Raw genomic sequence first — 11,872 nt, 5'->3', positions numbered from 1 at the left:
ACACAAGAAGTTTAAAATATTAAATCATTTGGGAACTTTGGATTCTTGGTACAACGAGGCGTTAAAGTCTGTGGCTCTCTCCTTCTTGAAAATATTGACAATGTCATCTTGGACCGTCAAAATCTTTCATTTACTATATTACAACATTAATGGTTCTATTTAATAATCCCATGTAACATCTGTGCAAGTGCACTTGCCAATCAATATATCAACGTAACGTTACCCAAAAGCTGCAACCATTTCTGATGCCTCCCTTGTTTTGTTATATAATAATATCATCACAATAGTTTAGTCTATTACTTAATTTAGTTAATTTTGTTTTAATCATAATCATCATTAGTTCATCAACAGCTGTTCTTATTTCTACTTTTTTGTTGAGTGGAGAATGTGTAACTGTTGCTTTATTTTGGACGTACGCGAAACTGTTTTGTACACACAAATCAAGCAAAAGAGTTGAAAGAGATAATCCCTTTTGATTAAACTTAAACTAAACTTTATGATGGTATTTTTAATTTTTGTTTTTATGTTATTAAGAATTCATTATTAAAGTAAATTACATAATCTAAGCTATTTGAAAGTAAGAACAATTAAACTTATCAAGAAATTGATTTTTGGGACACGAGGTTTTTTTTTTTTTTTTTTTTTGTATGTGAACATTTAATTTATTACACAAGTCTTTAGACTTAATATTATCGTTCGGCGTATTAATTATTGTTACTATATATCTCTACAAAAAAAGTTTATGATAGTTTTGATATAACTAATTTTAAAGATTTGCACACTAGATTCAACTTTGAAAATCTCTATCTAACACACCAATACTATGTAAAACACCATTTTTTATATCTTGATTAGTTAAATGAACTAAATCAGCTTGAAATACTGTTAATGTAAATTAATATTAACCAAATAAATATTTATTTTTATATATAAAAAGATTTACCAAATAAACTCATTTATTTATTATTCTCGTCGTGTATACTATATATATATGCACATACATTCATGTTAACTTCCTCAGTCTCGTAGTTACTTTACTTACATGAGCACATGAGCATCAAGTTCACTTAGCTGAGTAGTTACATAACTTTTTTCTTTCTCTCTGATTCCTCAGTTTTAGAAAACGTTAACTTAAGATGGCTAAGAAGAACGGAACGTCATGGTTCACGGCCGTGAAAAAGATTCTCTGGTCACCATCAAAAGACTCAGATCACAAGAAGACTCACAAGAAAGAAACCGATTACAAGGTCTTAATTTAAACTCTCTGCTCTTTTTAACTACCACTTGGAAACTTGTCTACTAAACAGAGTTTTTAACGCAATAGTTTCGTTTTTTAATTTTTTTTTTTTGGGCTAATTTTCAGAAAAATGAAAAGAAAGGATGGATATTTAGAAAGACCAAACTCGAAACTACAAATTCTGTAGTAGAAGACACTGTCCGTACGGTTCTTACGGTGGAGGCAGTGGAGGAAGAGAAACCTGCGGTTAATGTCTCCGCCGTGGATGAAGCTGTCGCCGAGATCGTTAAACTTAAGGCACCTCCGGGTTTTATTAGACGTCATTGTGCTGCCATTGTTATTCAGACAGCTTTCCGAGGCTACCTCGTAAGTATATATATATATATATATATATATATATAATTTTATAATTTTTAGGAAAGTTTTGTTCATTTACATTTGCATATTTTGAAATTCGTAAAATATTGTTTTTAGGATTTTTGGTTAAAATTTTGTGTTATATGTCTAAATGAGTTCCTATGTTTTTAAAAATGAAAAATTTGGAATTTATGTATGTCTAATATTTGCATTTATATTGAAAAAGTCGAGGAGAGCATTACGGGCATTGAGAGGGATAGTGAAGCTACAAGCATTAGTGAGAGGTAACAATGTAAGAAACCAAGCCAAACTTACTCTAAGATGCATCAAGGCTTTGGTTCGAGTTCAAGATCAAGTACTCAATCATCATCAACAACAACGGTCAAGAGTCTTATCATCATCACCATCCCGTAATTATAACATTGAAGCAAGACGTAACTCGATGTTCGCTGAATCTAACGGTTTTTGGGACACCAAAACATATCTTCAAGACATCCGTAGCCGTAGATCTCTGGTTAGTGAGTGAAAATATACAAAACACATATCTTAAATTTTTGTTTCTTTGTGATGTGCTGACCATTAAAATTCTGTTTTTGTTTTGTTTATTTGTTTTTTTGCAGTCGAGGGATATGAGTAGATGCACCAACAATGAATTTGACTCTGAAGAAACAGAATCTATTTTGCAGAAGAAGTTAGAGATTGCTATTAAACGTGAGAAAGCACAAGCACTTGCTCTCTCTAATCAGGTATTTTTTATGGCATCAACATGAAAATTGCAAACCTTATGACTTAATTCAATTTTTTTAAATTGACTAAAAATGGAAAATTTGGTTTTAATAACATTTGAAAAAAAATCTGATTGAAAATGTTAAATTAATTACCAAGAAAATTTAATAATTCAAATTCTTTAGGAAAAACACTGTGTTTATTTGTTTTGAAAATATTTCAAAATTAAGGAAATATATTAAAAACAAAATAAAATTGGTCAACTAGATAATTTTGTTTGTATGAATAAAGATTTAAAATTTAGGGACTAGATTTTACGCTATTTTGTTAATAACTGAAAATAAAAAAATTGATCAAAAATTCAGAACTTTTCATATATATATATATATATATATATATATTTTATTTTAAAATCTCGTGTAAAATGATATTCCCTTATTTCATAATATAAAATGTTTTAGAGAAAATTTTTTGTTTCATAATATAAGATGTTTTCAAGTTTCTAAATAGTTTAATATTTTATATCATTCAATTTGTTTATGATTGGTTGAACTTTTTTAAAGTAGTCATTTCTTAATGTGCTTGTTTTTACTCAAAACATTGTTAGTACTAATTTACCCGTTTTATGTGAAAGATTCGGAGTCGGTCGTACCGGAATCAATCAGCCGGTGACGATAGAGAACTTCTAGAGAGAACACAATGGCTTGATCGTTGGATGGCTACAAAGCAATGGGACGACACAATCACCAACTCTACAAACGTTAGAGATCAAATCAAGACTCTTGAATTAAACACTCATCATCATCAAAGATCGTATCCAACGACTCCACCGTCGTCCAGAGCTTCAAGATCCGTTATGGTGAGATCAGCTAGTCCTAGGATACCGTGTTCGCCTTCCTCGGTGCAGCCAAACTACATGTCGGCTACCGAGTCGGCAAAGGCGAAGGCAAGGACTCAGAGCACGCCACGGCGGAGACCGATTACTGCTAAGAAGCGGCTCTGTTATGCGGAGGAAGAGAGTTTGAGGAGTCCGAGCTTTAAGAGTGCTTATAACGGTTGTCTTTGGGGAGATCATGAATCTGACTATTCTTGTTGTAACGGTGATGGATACGCCGGAAAAATCTCGCCTTGTTCGACAACTGATCTCCGGTGGTTAAAGTGAGAGACTTCTATTGTTTTTGTAATCTTAGGGTTTTATTGTTTCCTTGTGCCAAAAGTTTTAGTTAGATAACAAAGTTACCATTCTCAGTTAAACAACTTAACATCGATTCTCTAAGCCGTAGACAATCACATAAATTTTATAAAGGCTTTTGTTAAAATTTGGCTACAGTGGAGACATGTTCTAAAGTGTAACGTCCAAGTCTACCAGTTCTATATAGATTCAATATCTTAGAAGCAACTCTGAGATCAGCAAACTCACTTGCTTCTTCTGAAACCCTGAGGACCGGTCTCAAGGCAGCGAATTGCGTCTCTATAAGATTCCCCATGCTGATTTCGTCTTCTAAGTTTCCGTCGAATGCTGAAATTGTCTCATACAGAACTCTTCGAACATCGTAAACTATAAAATCCTGAAAATGGAGAAAAAAAGGAAAATTAATACAGCAAATGATGATAGATTACTGATTAGCAGATAATGCTAATATCTTGTTCTGGTACCTGTGTATGATCTGTTGCGTACCGAGTCTTGCGTCTGCCATCAGACTTGGAGCTTTCATTGGATAAACTTCTTGTTAAATCCTGAGTTTTGCGCAGTGTTTCCCATTTCTTGTATTCATGGCTCGAGCTTAGTATAGTCAGAAAGAACCGTGCTAGTTCGATCACTCCAACTATATCATCCGGGATAGCTCCTACATTAGGGAAAGAAAACCCGATAAGTTCACTACACTATCTGGGAATAAGAATAGAGAAACAATCCTATTAGAGCTGATCAAACCTGTTAATGCCAATTTAGAGCAGATCTCAGCGTCAAGCAGATTAGGAGGGAAAATTCCAGGCGTGTCCAGTACATAAACGTTGGGATGGCTACCGATCTGAAAACAAATAAACTCTCAAACCATACTAAAACTTGTAGCACCACACAAACCTCAGATACACCGGAAGGTAATAAGCATACAGAGAAACTGAAGTGACATTATTCAAGTAAGGGACCAAACCTTCAAGCTCATTATGTCTTTAGTATCTCCAGGTTGGGAACTAACTGTTGTATGCTTTAGCCTACCTTTCTCTGTAAAATATGTTAAATTCAATCATGTGGAATTAGATTCGGACAACAGAGCAACGATCTTTTGAGAGATAGGATTCTACCTGCAGCACTAATCCTCCCAATTTGATGAAGAGAGTTGGCGAGAGCGGACTTTCCTACGTTAGGAATCCCAAGAAGCATCATAGTTGTGGTATAACTAAAATGACCAGCCTTGTGTGATTCCCTAACTTGACTCTGCAAGAAGTTGAGAAACTGAAAAAAAGAAAGAGTCGTCTTTAAGTTTCTTTCGCCTTGAAAAAGAAAGAACTGAAAGATGAAATCTCGAGAATTAGCGGTTACTTGCTTCACACGCTCATTGTTATGTGAATTTACTGCAAACGAAAGATAGTTTCTCTCCTTAAAGTAATCCATACACGTCTTCAACTCCAAAGGATCCGCGAGTTCCATTTTGTTCAACACAATGATCCGTTTTGACGGAAAAGGCGAAAACTTTCTCAACAACTCATACTCAGAAGACAATGGAATCTACAAACACACACACACAAAAGAGAAGCAATAAAAAAAAAAAGACTTAATTTAGTTCTCTGAGGCAATTAATCGAACACCTGGAAGGCAAAAAGTGGTGTGAGAAGAAGAAAACAAACACGAGCATCTCTGATCTCAAGTACGAAATCTACTAGCGGAACACGTTCGGAGATTGCCCGAACCGCTGCGGCCATGTGTGGTCCGTACCATCTCCGGTTTGGGTTTCTCGACGCACTGATCACGGCGTCTCCGATTTCCCTCGCAATGTTCCAGCTTCTTCTAGCCGTTGCCATTTTTTTTAACATAAAGCAAACGCGCGTTACAAAACCTTAAAAGCCCATAAATATGAACCAAATTTGAGCTTAAATGGGCCTTAAATCTTCAAACCAAAAGCCCATATTTAACCCAATTTTATTTAAGGAACGAAATTGATTCAAACTTGGGGTTTTATTATCAGTCCCTTGATACGTTTTGTTTACTCCTGTCGTGCACTTCAAGTTCTTGGTGTGTGTGTAGAAGTCACAATTTACTTTATTGTATGAAGCAAGATTATGATTTATTAGTTGGTTTTGTGTTTCCCTGACTTAGCTGATTAGGAGATTTTGATTTAAGAGGTTCATTGCAAACAATGGATGAGGCTACTAGGCGAAAAACTTAGCTAAGAAAAAATGAAGGCTGGTGACTTTGTTGAAGCTCATTAATTACTTATGATAGCTAAAAAATTCTTCCCGGACCTCGAAAACATTTATAAGATGATAGTCGTATGTAAAGTGCATTGTTTTGCAAATAAGAATATCAATGGGATGGAGAATTGGCATGATATACTTTAGGTTTAGCAATCAGCTAATGCGGACACGATCAAGAAGCAATATAAAAAGCATTCGTTGCTTCTACATCCGGACAAGAACAAGTTTGCTGGTGCAGAAGATGCTTTCAAGTTGGTTGGGCAAGCAAATAGATTGTTATCTGATAAAATGCAACGTTCTTTGTATGATATCAGATACAGATCCCTTTCATTGTTTCATACCATGCATTTCATCCAATAAATCTCAAGATCAGAGTGGTGAAACCGAATAGATGGAGATGCATTGGGCGTACTTTGACTGCTTTGCGTTCTTTGCGTGTATTATCTGCTCATTGTGTTTGGGATATTATCTACGTCTTTAGTTATTTCATGTTTTGGAATAATCTCTCTCGGTGTTGAAGTCCCATCTTTGAAGCTTATACTGCTTAGTTAGGCTGTTCGAAGAGTATTTTAAGTTATTTTAGTGGATGAAGTGTTTTTCTAAAAGGGTGAAAGAGGTTATGATGATATAATTGTGGTCTCTCTTGAATAGTATATGTATAATATGTACAAATTGGGATGAGACTGATAGTCATAGACTGGAATTAATTATGTCTCTAGAAAACTTAACATAGATTTGTTGGCTAAAAGAACTCTGGATGCTATGGAATCCCTATTTCTTTGTTTCCAAGGACAAATAAATGTCGTTGACTCTCTTAAAGGAAGGCTAGAAGATAGTAGCTTATTGGTGTATATATGGACCGACAGTTCATATTGGACTTTGTTTATGTCAGTTATTATAAATCATAATATTGTTGTAAATCCTAAGAGCTGGTGTTATATAAATCTTTGTATCATTGATTAAGAGAACGAAATGATAAACATTTTTCCCCAAAACTGTTATCTAGATTTTACATGGTATCAGAGCAGTCGATTCTAGATTAACACTTCCGCATTAAAGTTTTGTAAACAAGAAAAAAAAATCATAGAGACGGTGACCTTTGGTGGAGAAGACATGGGAGACGGTGAAGACGGATATGATGAAGATGATCTGATGTGTGGATTTGTGTCCACGTTTGGTTTTTAGTGAAAGAGCTAATAGGTTTTGGTTAGTATTCTTAATTTATTTACTTTTCGATAGTTTAATTAATTGGATTTTGAGGTTGTGCCTTACGAATAGGTTTTGGATTTTTTTTTTTTTTACAATAATTAGTTGGAGTTTTTTTTTTTAATTTAAACTAATGATGATGGTTCTAGGGTTTATGATTTATATGGGTTTGAGTTATGATTTTTTTTTCTGAGTTTTTATTTGATAATAGTTTCACCATTACGGGGGAGTTGCTCATGTTTTTAGATTAATTTGTTTTATTCCGATTTGTGGTCTGTCCGAGATATAGACAATTATTTATGGAGTAGTAGGATTTGCACCTATGAGATGTTGTTATTCCATTTTACTAAAGATCAAAGACAGCTGAAATTCCACCTCTATTTTTAAGATTAAAGTTTATGCCCGGATGAATTTGTTGACATGATTTGTCCGTCCTTAAAAAGTGTCCACGACATATGTGTTCCGCTTTATGATTGCAAAGTTTGTGTTTTGCATACCACATTTATCTTGTGGAAGAGTATTGGTGTATGGGCCGACGATCCATGTTGAGCTTTGTTTATGTCAGTTATTATAAACTCTAATATTGTTGTAAACCCTAAGAACTTGTGTTATATAAACTCTTGTATCATTGATTACAAAACGACACAATAATAAACACTTTTTTCCAAAACCCTTCTCTAGTTTCTACATAGCTCATATGCTTTAGAAGTCCAATCATATAAGGCTTTATATTATTCTTTTTGGGGCATGGTTAGTTGGGACTGTAAACTTTAAAATGTAAGCATATGCATAAGTTAATATTTCAGCAAATGCTAATTAATAACAAAATTTATGAGTTTCCACGACAACATATATATATATATATATATATATATATATATATTCTATAAATGTTGATATCACTCTTTTCAAAAAGTAACGTATTACAAAAAAGCTATCACTAACCAACTGTCATTATGAATTCATCCACAATAAATCTTAATTCTTGTTTCTGCTCAATGTTCACCATAATTGTGATATTTTTGATATATTCAGAAGCTCTTTAAATTCAACAAGCTAAAGAACCATAACGAGGTCATTTTTCGAGAACCATGATTCAAAAGAATAACAAATATCTTCTTGGAATCCATTGTGAATATGAAGATGAGGATATATATTCTTTCAGATATTTGCTAAAGGTGAATTATTTGGTTGAAAATATTAGTATAGTTTATTATATAAATCTGATTAACACATGTAGTATTTTTAATACATAAGTGAAAACATTAAAAACTTCTTATAAATTTTTATTTATTACATGAGAATATTTTATATTTGTATATTCAAGTTTTATTTTATAAATTTTAGTGTTGGCAATCAATTTACATGTGAGAGACAGCTTACATGTGGGAGAAAAAAAGTTGGCCGTCATCGTGCCACTTAAATCAAACGCCAAAATATCCAGCAACAACTACGACTGAAAATATGGGGAAAAAGCTTAGTTAAAATATCCAGTAAAAACTACGACTAAAAGTGAGAAAGAAGTAGAGAACAATTTTTCTTCTTCTGTTGTGGTCGCTCGCGACCTCTAGAAACAAGACAATTCTCTAATTTTTGTTTTCTCTTATATTGGTTTGATTGTATTCAAATGGACATTTTCGCCAATGTTTAGAGGCAGGAGACAGTGATGTCTAATATTCATAAGTAGTGTCTTTTGTAGTTAACTATTTTATGTTAAACATGCTTTAACATGAAGTCCATGAACCTTATTAAGATCTTTTTTTTTTTCGTCGAAAAGTGATTTATATTGATGAATTAATAAAGTCTGCGTACATGAATTAATAAAGTCTGCGTACATTTGTTGAATTAACCAAACCGGTGGTCTAAGACATTCAAAATAAAAAGTACAATTAAGACATCCAAATTTTGCTAACAGGTGTGCTACATTACTACAACATCGCTTAGTGAAAACAAATTGTACAAAATGGAATCGTGACCGCCACCATGTTATGTCTTGGATGATACCATCAATGGAGATATCCTGATCTTTGTTATCAAGGACTTTTGTAAGTAATTGGCAATCTCCTTCAAAATATATAGAAGTGTGTCCTTTTATCTAGACTTGTTGCATTGATGCTAATAATGTTTTTGCCTCTGCTTGGAGAGGAGAAGTTTCTGAACCTAGTTTTTGTGATCCCCATCCCTTTGAATCCGTCGCATTTATAGGTGATTGGCCATGGCGGTTTTTGAAGACAGTTATCCCTCGACAAAATCGGGAAAAATAACCGCTAACAGATAACTGTCGCAGAGAACAACCACCAAAACCTACCAAAAAACTGTATTGTTTTGTCGAAAAAACACTCAGAAGAAGTGAAAAGAATGAAGAAGGACGTCGGCGGTTATAAAACCGATGATCGCCCTCAAAGTCGCCTCTAGAGAGAAAAGACGTCATTATAAGTAGATGCAAAGACTTCTCTTTATTAAGATCTTAAACATTTATATTAATCACATAATAGAATCATAAAGAGAGTTAAAGTAATACTTCCACTCATTGGAGAAATGATGCTTCCTTAAATGATTCTTTGAAAGTTTCTTCTTTAATTGCTTGAAGACTTGAATAGAAACTCTTAGATGATCTTTAGGTAGAAGATAAGGTTTCTCTTCCATTTTCTATAAACTCTTTTCTTTATGTCTTGTTTTTGTTCTTATGATGATTTATGATGGAGCAAACCATCTATTTATAGGAGAGAAGAAGACCTCATTCCTCATAAGGATTTTTGCCTTCTAATTTAATCCCAATCATCCATCATGGTAGAAATGAAAAAAATTGGTGACAAGTGTGAAGACAAGTGTCTAGCATTGCTTCTTAACTTTGGTTCAATTAACCTGAACTTGACATGCAACTTAACACTTATATCTTTTTATAAACTTGAATATGACATATAGCTTAGCGCTTGTCATTTTGATTACCAAATAATTATTAAAAAAATATATATAGCAAACGCAATTAAAAAACGTACTAGCTATAAGACCACATACATGAGTAAAAAGTAATTATTTTCTTACATTTTAGGCTTTAATAATTGCATGAGCCTTGCAAAAAAAAAAAAAGTTACTGGCGCGGCGTTCCTTATACTTAGATGCATATCATTTGTTTTAAACGGATTTACTGGGAATGGGACTTAAACCGTTGTTCTCCAATATTGGTATCTAAAGTCATATAATTAATGACAACATAAAAACAATGTAAAAAAAAGAGCAATGGAATGTAAACGGGTTATGAGAAAAATCCCAAGGTGTCCAGAATCTTAAAAATAAAACTACAGTACAAATTTCGCATACAAATTTGTAACTTAGAAGATAAAACTGAAATGTAAGTTTTCATACATGCAATGGTCGATACATATATCAAATAGAAAAAGAAAACTTAAAGCTCAACTTAATTACCTTTAACATCATCCATTTGCTTATCATTTCATCGAATCTTAGACGTTCTTAGGCGGTGGCTCTATCCAAAGGCTCCTAAGAGGGCATAGTTCTTTCCGCATCTGCCACATATATTTTACTTTCGGGAACTGCTTATGGTACCTGCCTTCATCGAATGAGTATGATGTACAAGTCTTGCTTTTTAAGCCATACTTTGGGAAGTAGACATTGTTCCTCATCCCTAGAACATCCACTCTCGTCTCTGAAGAATACATACTTGCAAAGATGGTCACACCATCAAGAGTAGTACTACCCATCTCCTCCCAATTCGAGGAGACAAGTTTATACACCATCGGCTTCTCCCTACTACATGTATACATGAGAAAGAGCTCTCCCTTCTGCTCAGTCAAGTAAATTCTCTTCGGCCTATTGAACCATTCATCGCTATGAATATAAGGGGATCTATGTTCACTCCATACTTGATGACTCACTGTGCGGGAAGCTAGATCAAAGTCAACTAAAACACCTCCCGAGCTGAAGCAATAAAAGTGACCATTGGCATAGACAAGGTTGCTATGCATGTAGGGGTCAAATCCAAGAGAGCAAGAAAAATCTTCATTAGCCCACTCAGTTGCTCCAGGATAACAAATGCTTATACGAACGTTGTATCTCGTAAACGGTCTTAACGCTACTACCACACAAGTACCCGATGTGGGGGTGGAAGAGAAAGCAATGGCCTGAAAAGACAACTCACACTTTGGCAAGTCTATAAGCTCTCGAGTATAAGGGTTGAAGAAGAACATGTCCACTAAACTTGATCTGCGCATAAGCAACCATCCGTCTTTCGAGTAACAAACATCGGTTCCAGCTAACTCGGGCAAATTAAGTGTGTACCTCTTTCGTTCCATTGGATCATAGAGAACAATCAAGTCGTCACGTTTCCGAAAGGTGATAACCCAGGGATGCTTTCCCGCAATCCGAACAGCTTCAGCGACTTTGCGCCATGCCTTGCAGACAGCTGACGCACGAATGTTATCTCTTAAGACAAGACAACACATTATTAACTCCAAAAGGCTTGATGGAAGGTCTGCAAAAGGGAAAACCTTCTTCTCTTGCCCATTGTTACTGACATCTTCGTTTGACCTACATATAGATTTCGATCAACAAGTTAACTTATAATTGGGTTTGCCTTTGGATTGCAAGATGCTTCAAGAAAGCCTAGAACACTTATAGATGGGTTTGCTTTTGGAGCCGTAAGATATGAAATACCACAAAACCATGAAAAAAAAATTGTCTCGTAATTTTTGGGAGTCCTATGCCGTTGCAAGATGCTTGAAGAAAGCCCATAAAACATGATGCATACGTCTTAAAAACCCTAATTGTTTCATAGTCGAAGTTATTAATATTTAAGGCATCAGATCAGTAAATCATGCTAGATTCTACATTTAATATGATATTTTAGAGAACCCAAAGAAAGTTTGTGTTTCAAAAAAAAAAAAGTGTTTCAAAAAAAAAAAAAAAAAAAAA

The 11,872-nt window shown here is 34.1% G+C and overlaps 3 protein-coding genes across 3 annotated transcripts in view; 1 reads left to right on the top strand and 2 right to left on the bottom strand.

The window, feature by feature from the left end:
- On the top strand, positions 1,029 to 3,568 carry LOC104720658 (protein IQ-DOMAIN 14-like). Its single transcript, XM_010438540.2, has 5 exons — positions 1,029 to 1,247; positions 1,364 to 1,603; positions 1,821 to 2,108; positions 2,215 to 2,340; positions 2,955 to 3,568. Exons 1-5 carry the CDS (start codon positions 1,137 to 1,139, stop codon positions 3,480 to 3,482), a joined length of 1,293 nt encoding a protein of 430 aa, XP_010436842.1. The 5' UTR covers positions 1,029 to 1,136; the 3' UTR covers positions 3,483 to 3,568.
- Positions 3,601 to 5,361, bottom strand: LOC104720665 (DAR GTPase 2, mitochondrial-like). Its single transcript, XM_010438546.1, has 7 exons — positions 5,168 to 5,361; positions 4,863 to 5,048; positions 4,625 to 4,775; positions 4,474 to 4,544; positions 4,254 to 4,350; positions 3,977 to 4,167; positions 3,601 to 3,888 (listed from the first exon to the last, which is right to left on the bottom strand). The coding sequence occupies exons 1-7, from the start codon at positions 5,351 to 5,353 to the stop codon at positions 3,634 to 3,636; spliced, it is 1,137 nt and encodes a 378-aa protein (XP_010436848.1). The 5' UTR covers positions 5,354 to 5,361; the 3' UTR covers positions 3,601 to 3,633.
- LOC104720650 (F-box protein At4g00893-like) overlaps positions 10,207 to 11,872 on the bottom strand; it is a 2,156-nt gene continuing 490 nt past the window's right edge. The window contains exon 2 of the mRNA XM_019234481.1: positions 10,207 to 11,488. Coding sequence (XP_019090026.1) covers positions 10,405 to 11,488 — 1,084 coding nt within the window. The 3' untranslated portion in view covers positions 10,207 to 10,404. The remainder of the gene's footprint in view (positions 11,489 to 11,872) is intronic.

The sequence above is a fragment of the Camelina sativa genome, chromosome 2, assembly GCF_000633955.1.
Source record: "Camelina sativa cultivar DH55 chromosome 2, Cs, whole genome shotgun sequence".
Classification (NCBI taxonomy): domain Eukaryota; kingdom Viridiplantae; phylum Streptophyta; class Magnoliopsida; order Brassicales; family Brassicaceae; genus Camelina; species Camelina sativa.
Note: the sequence above shows the minus strand (reverse complement) of the source record. Positions and strands in the feature narration are given on the sequence as shown.

Excerpts from the sequence above, each read along its gene's own strand:
- LOC104720658 (XM_010438540.2), top strand. The coding sequence starts at position 1,137 with ATGGCTAAGAAGAACGGAACGTCATGGTTCACGGCCGTGAAAAAGATT. Across the intron at positions 1,248-1,363 it reads AGAAAGAAACCGATTACAAG|AAAAATGAAAAGAAAGGATG; the intron begins GTCTTAATTTAA and ends GCTAATTTTCAG. Across the intron at positions 2,341-2,954 it reads CACTTGCTCTCTCTAATCAG|ATTCGGAGTCGGTCGTACCG; the intron begins GTATTTTTTATG and ends TTTATGTGAAAG.
- LOC104720665 (XM_010438546.1), bottom strand. The coding sequence starts at position 5,353 with ATGTTAAAAAAAATGGCAACGGCTAGAAGAAGCTGGAACATTGCGAGG. Across the intron at positions 4,351-4,473 it reads AAGACATAATGAGCTTGAAG|ATCGGTAGCCATCCCAACGT; the intron begins GTTTGGTCCCTT and ends ATTTGTTTTCAG. Across the intron at positions 4,168-4,253 it reads CTCTAAATTGGCATTAACAG|GAGCTATCCCGGATGATATA; the intron begins GTTTGATCAGCT and ends TCCCTAATGTAG.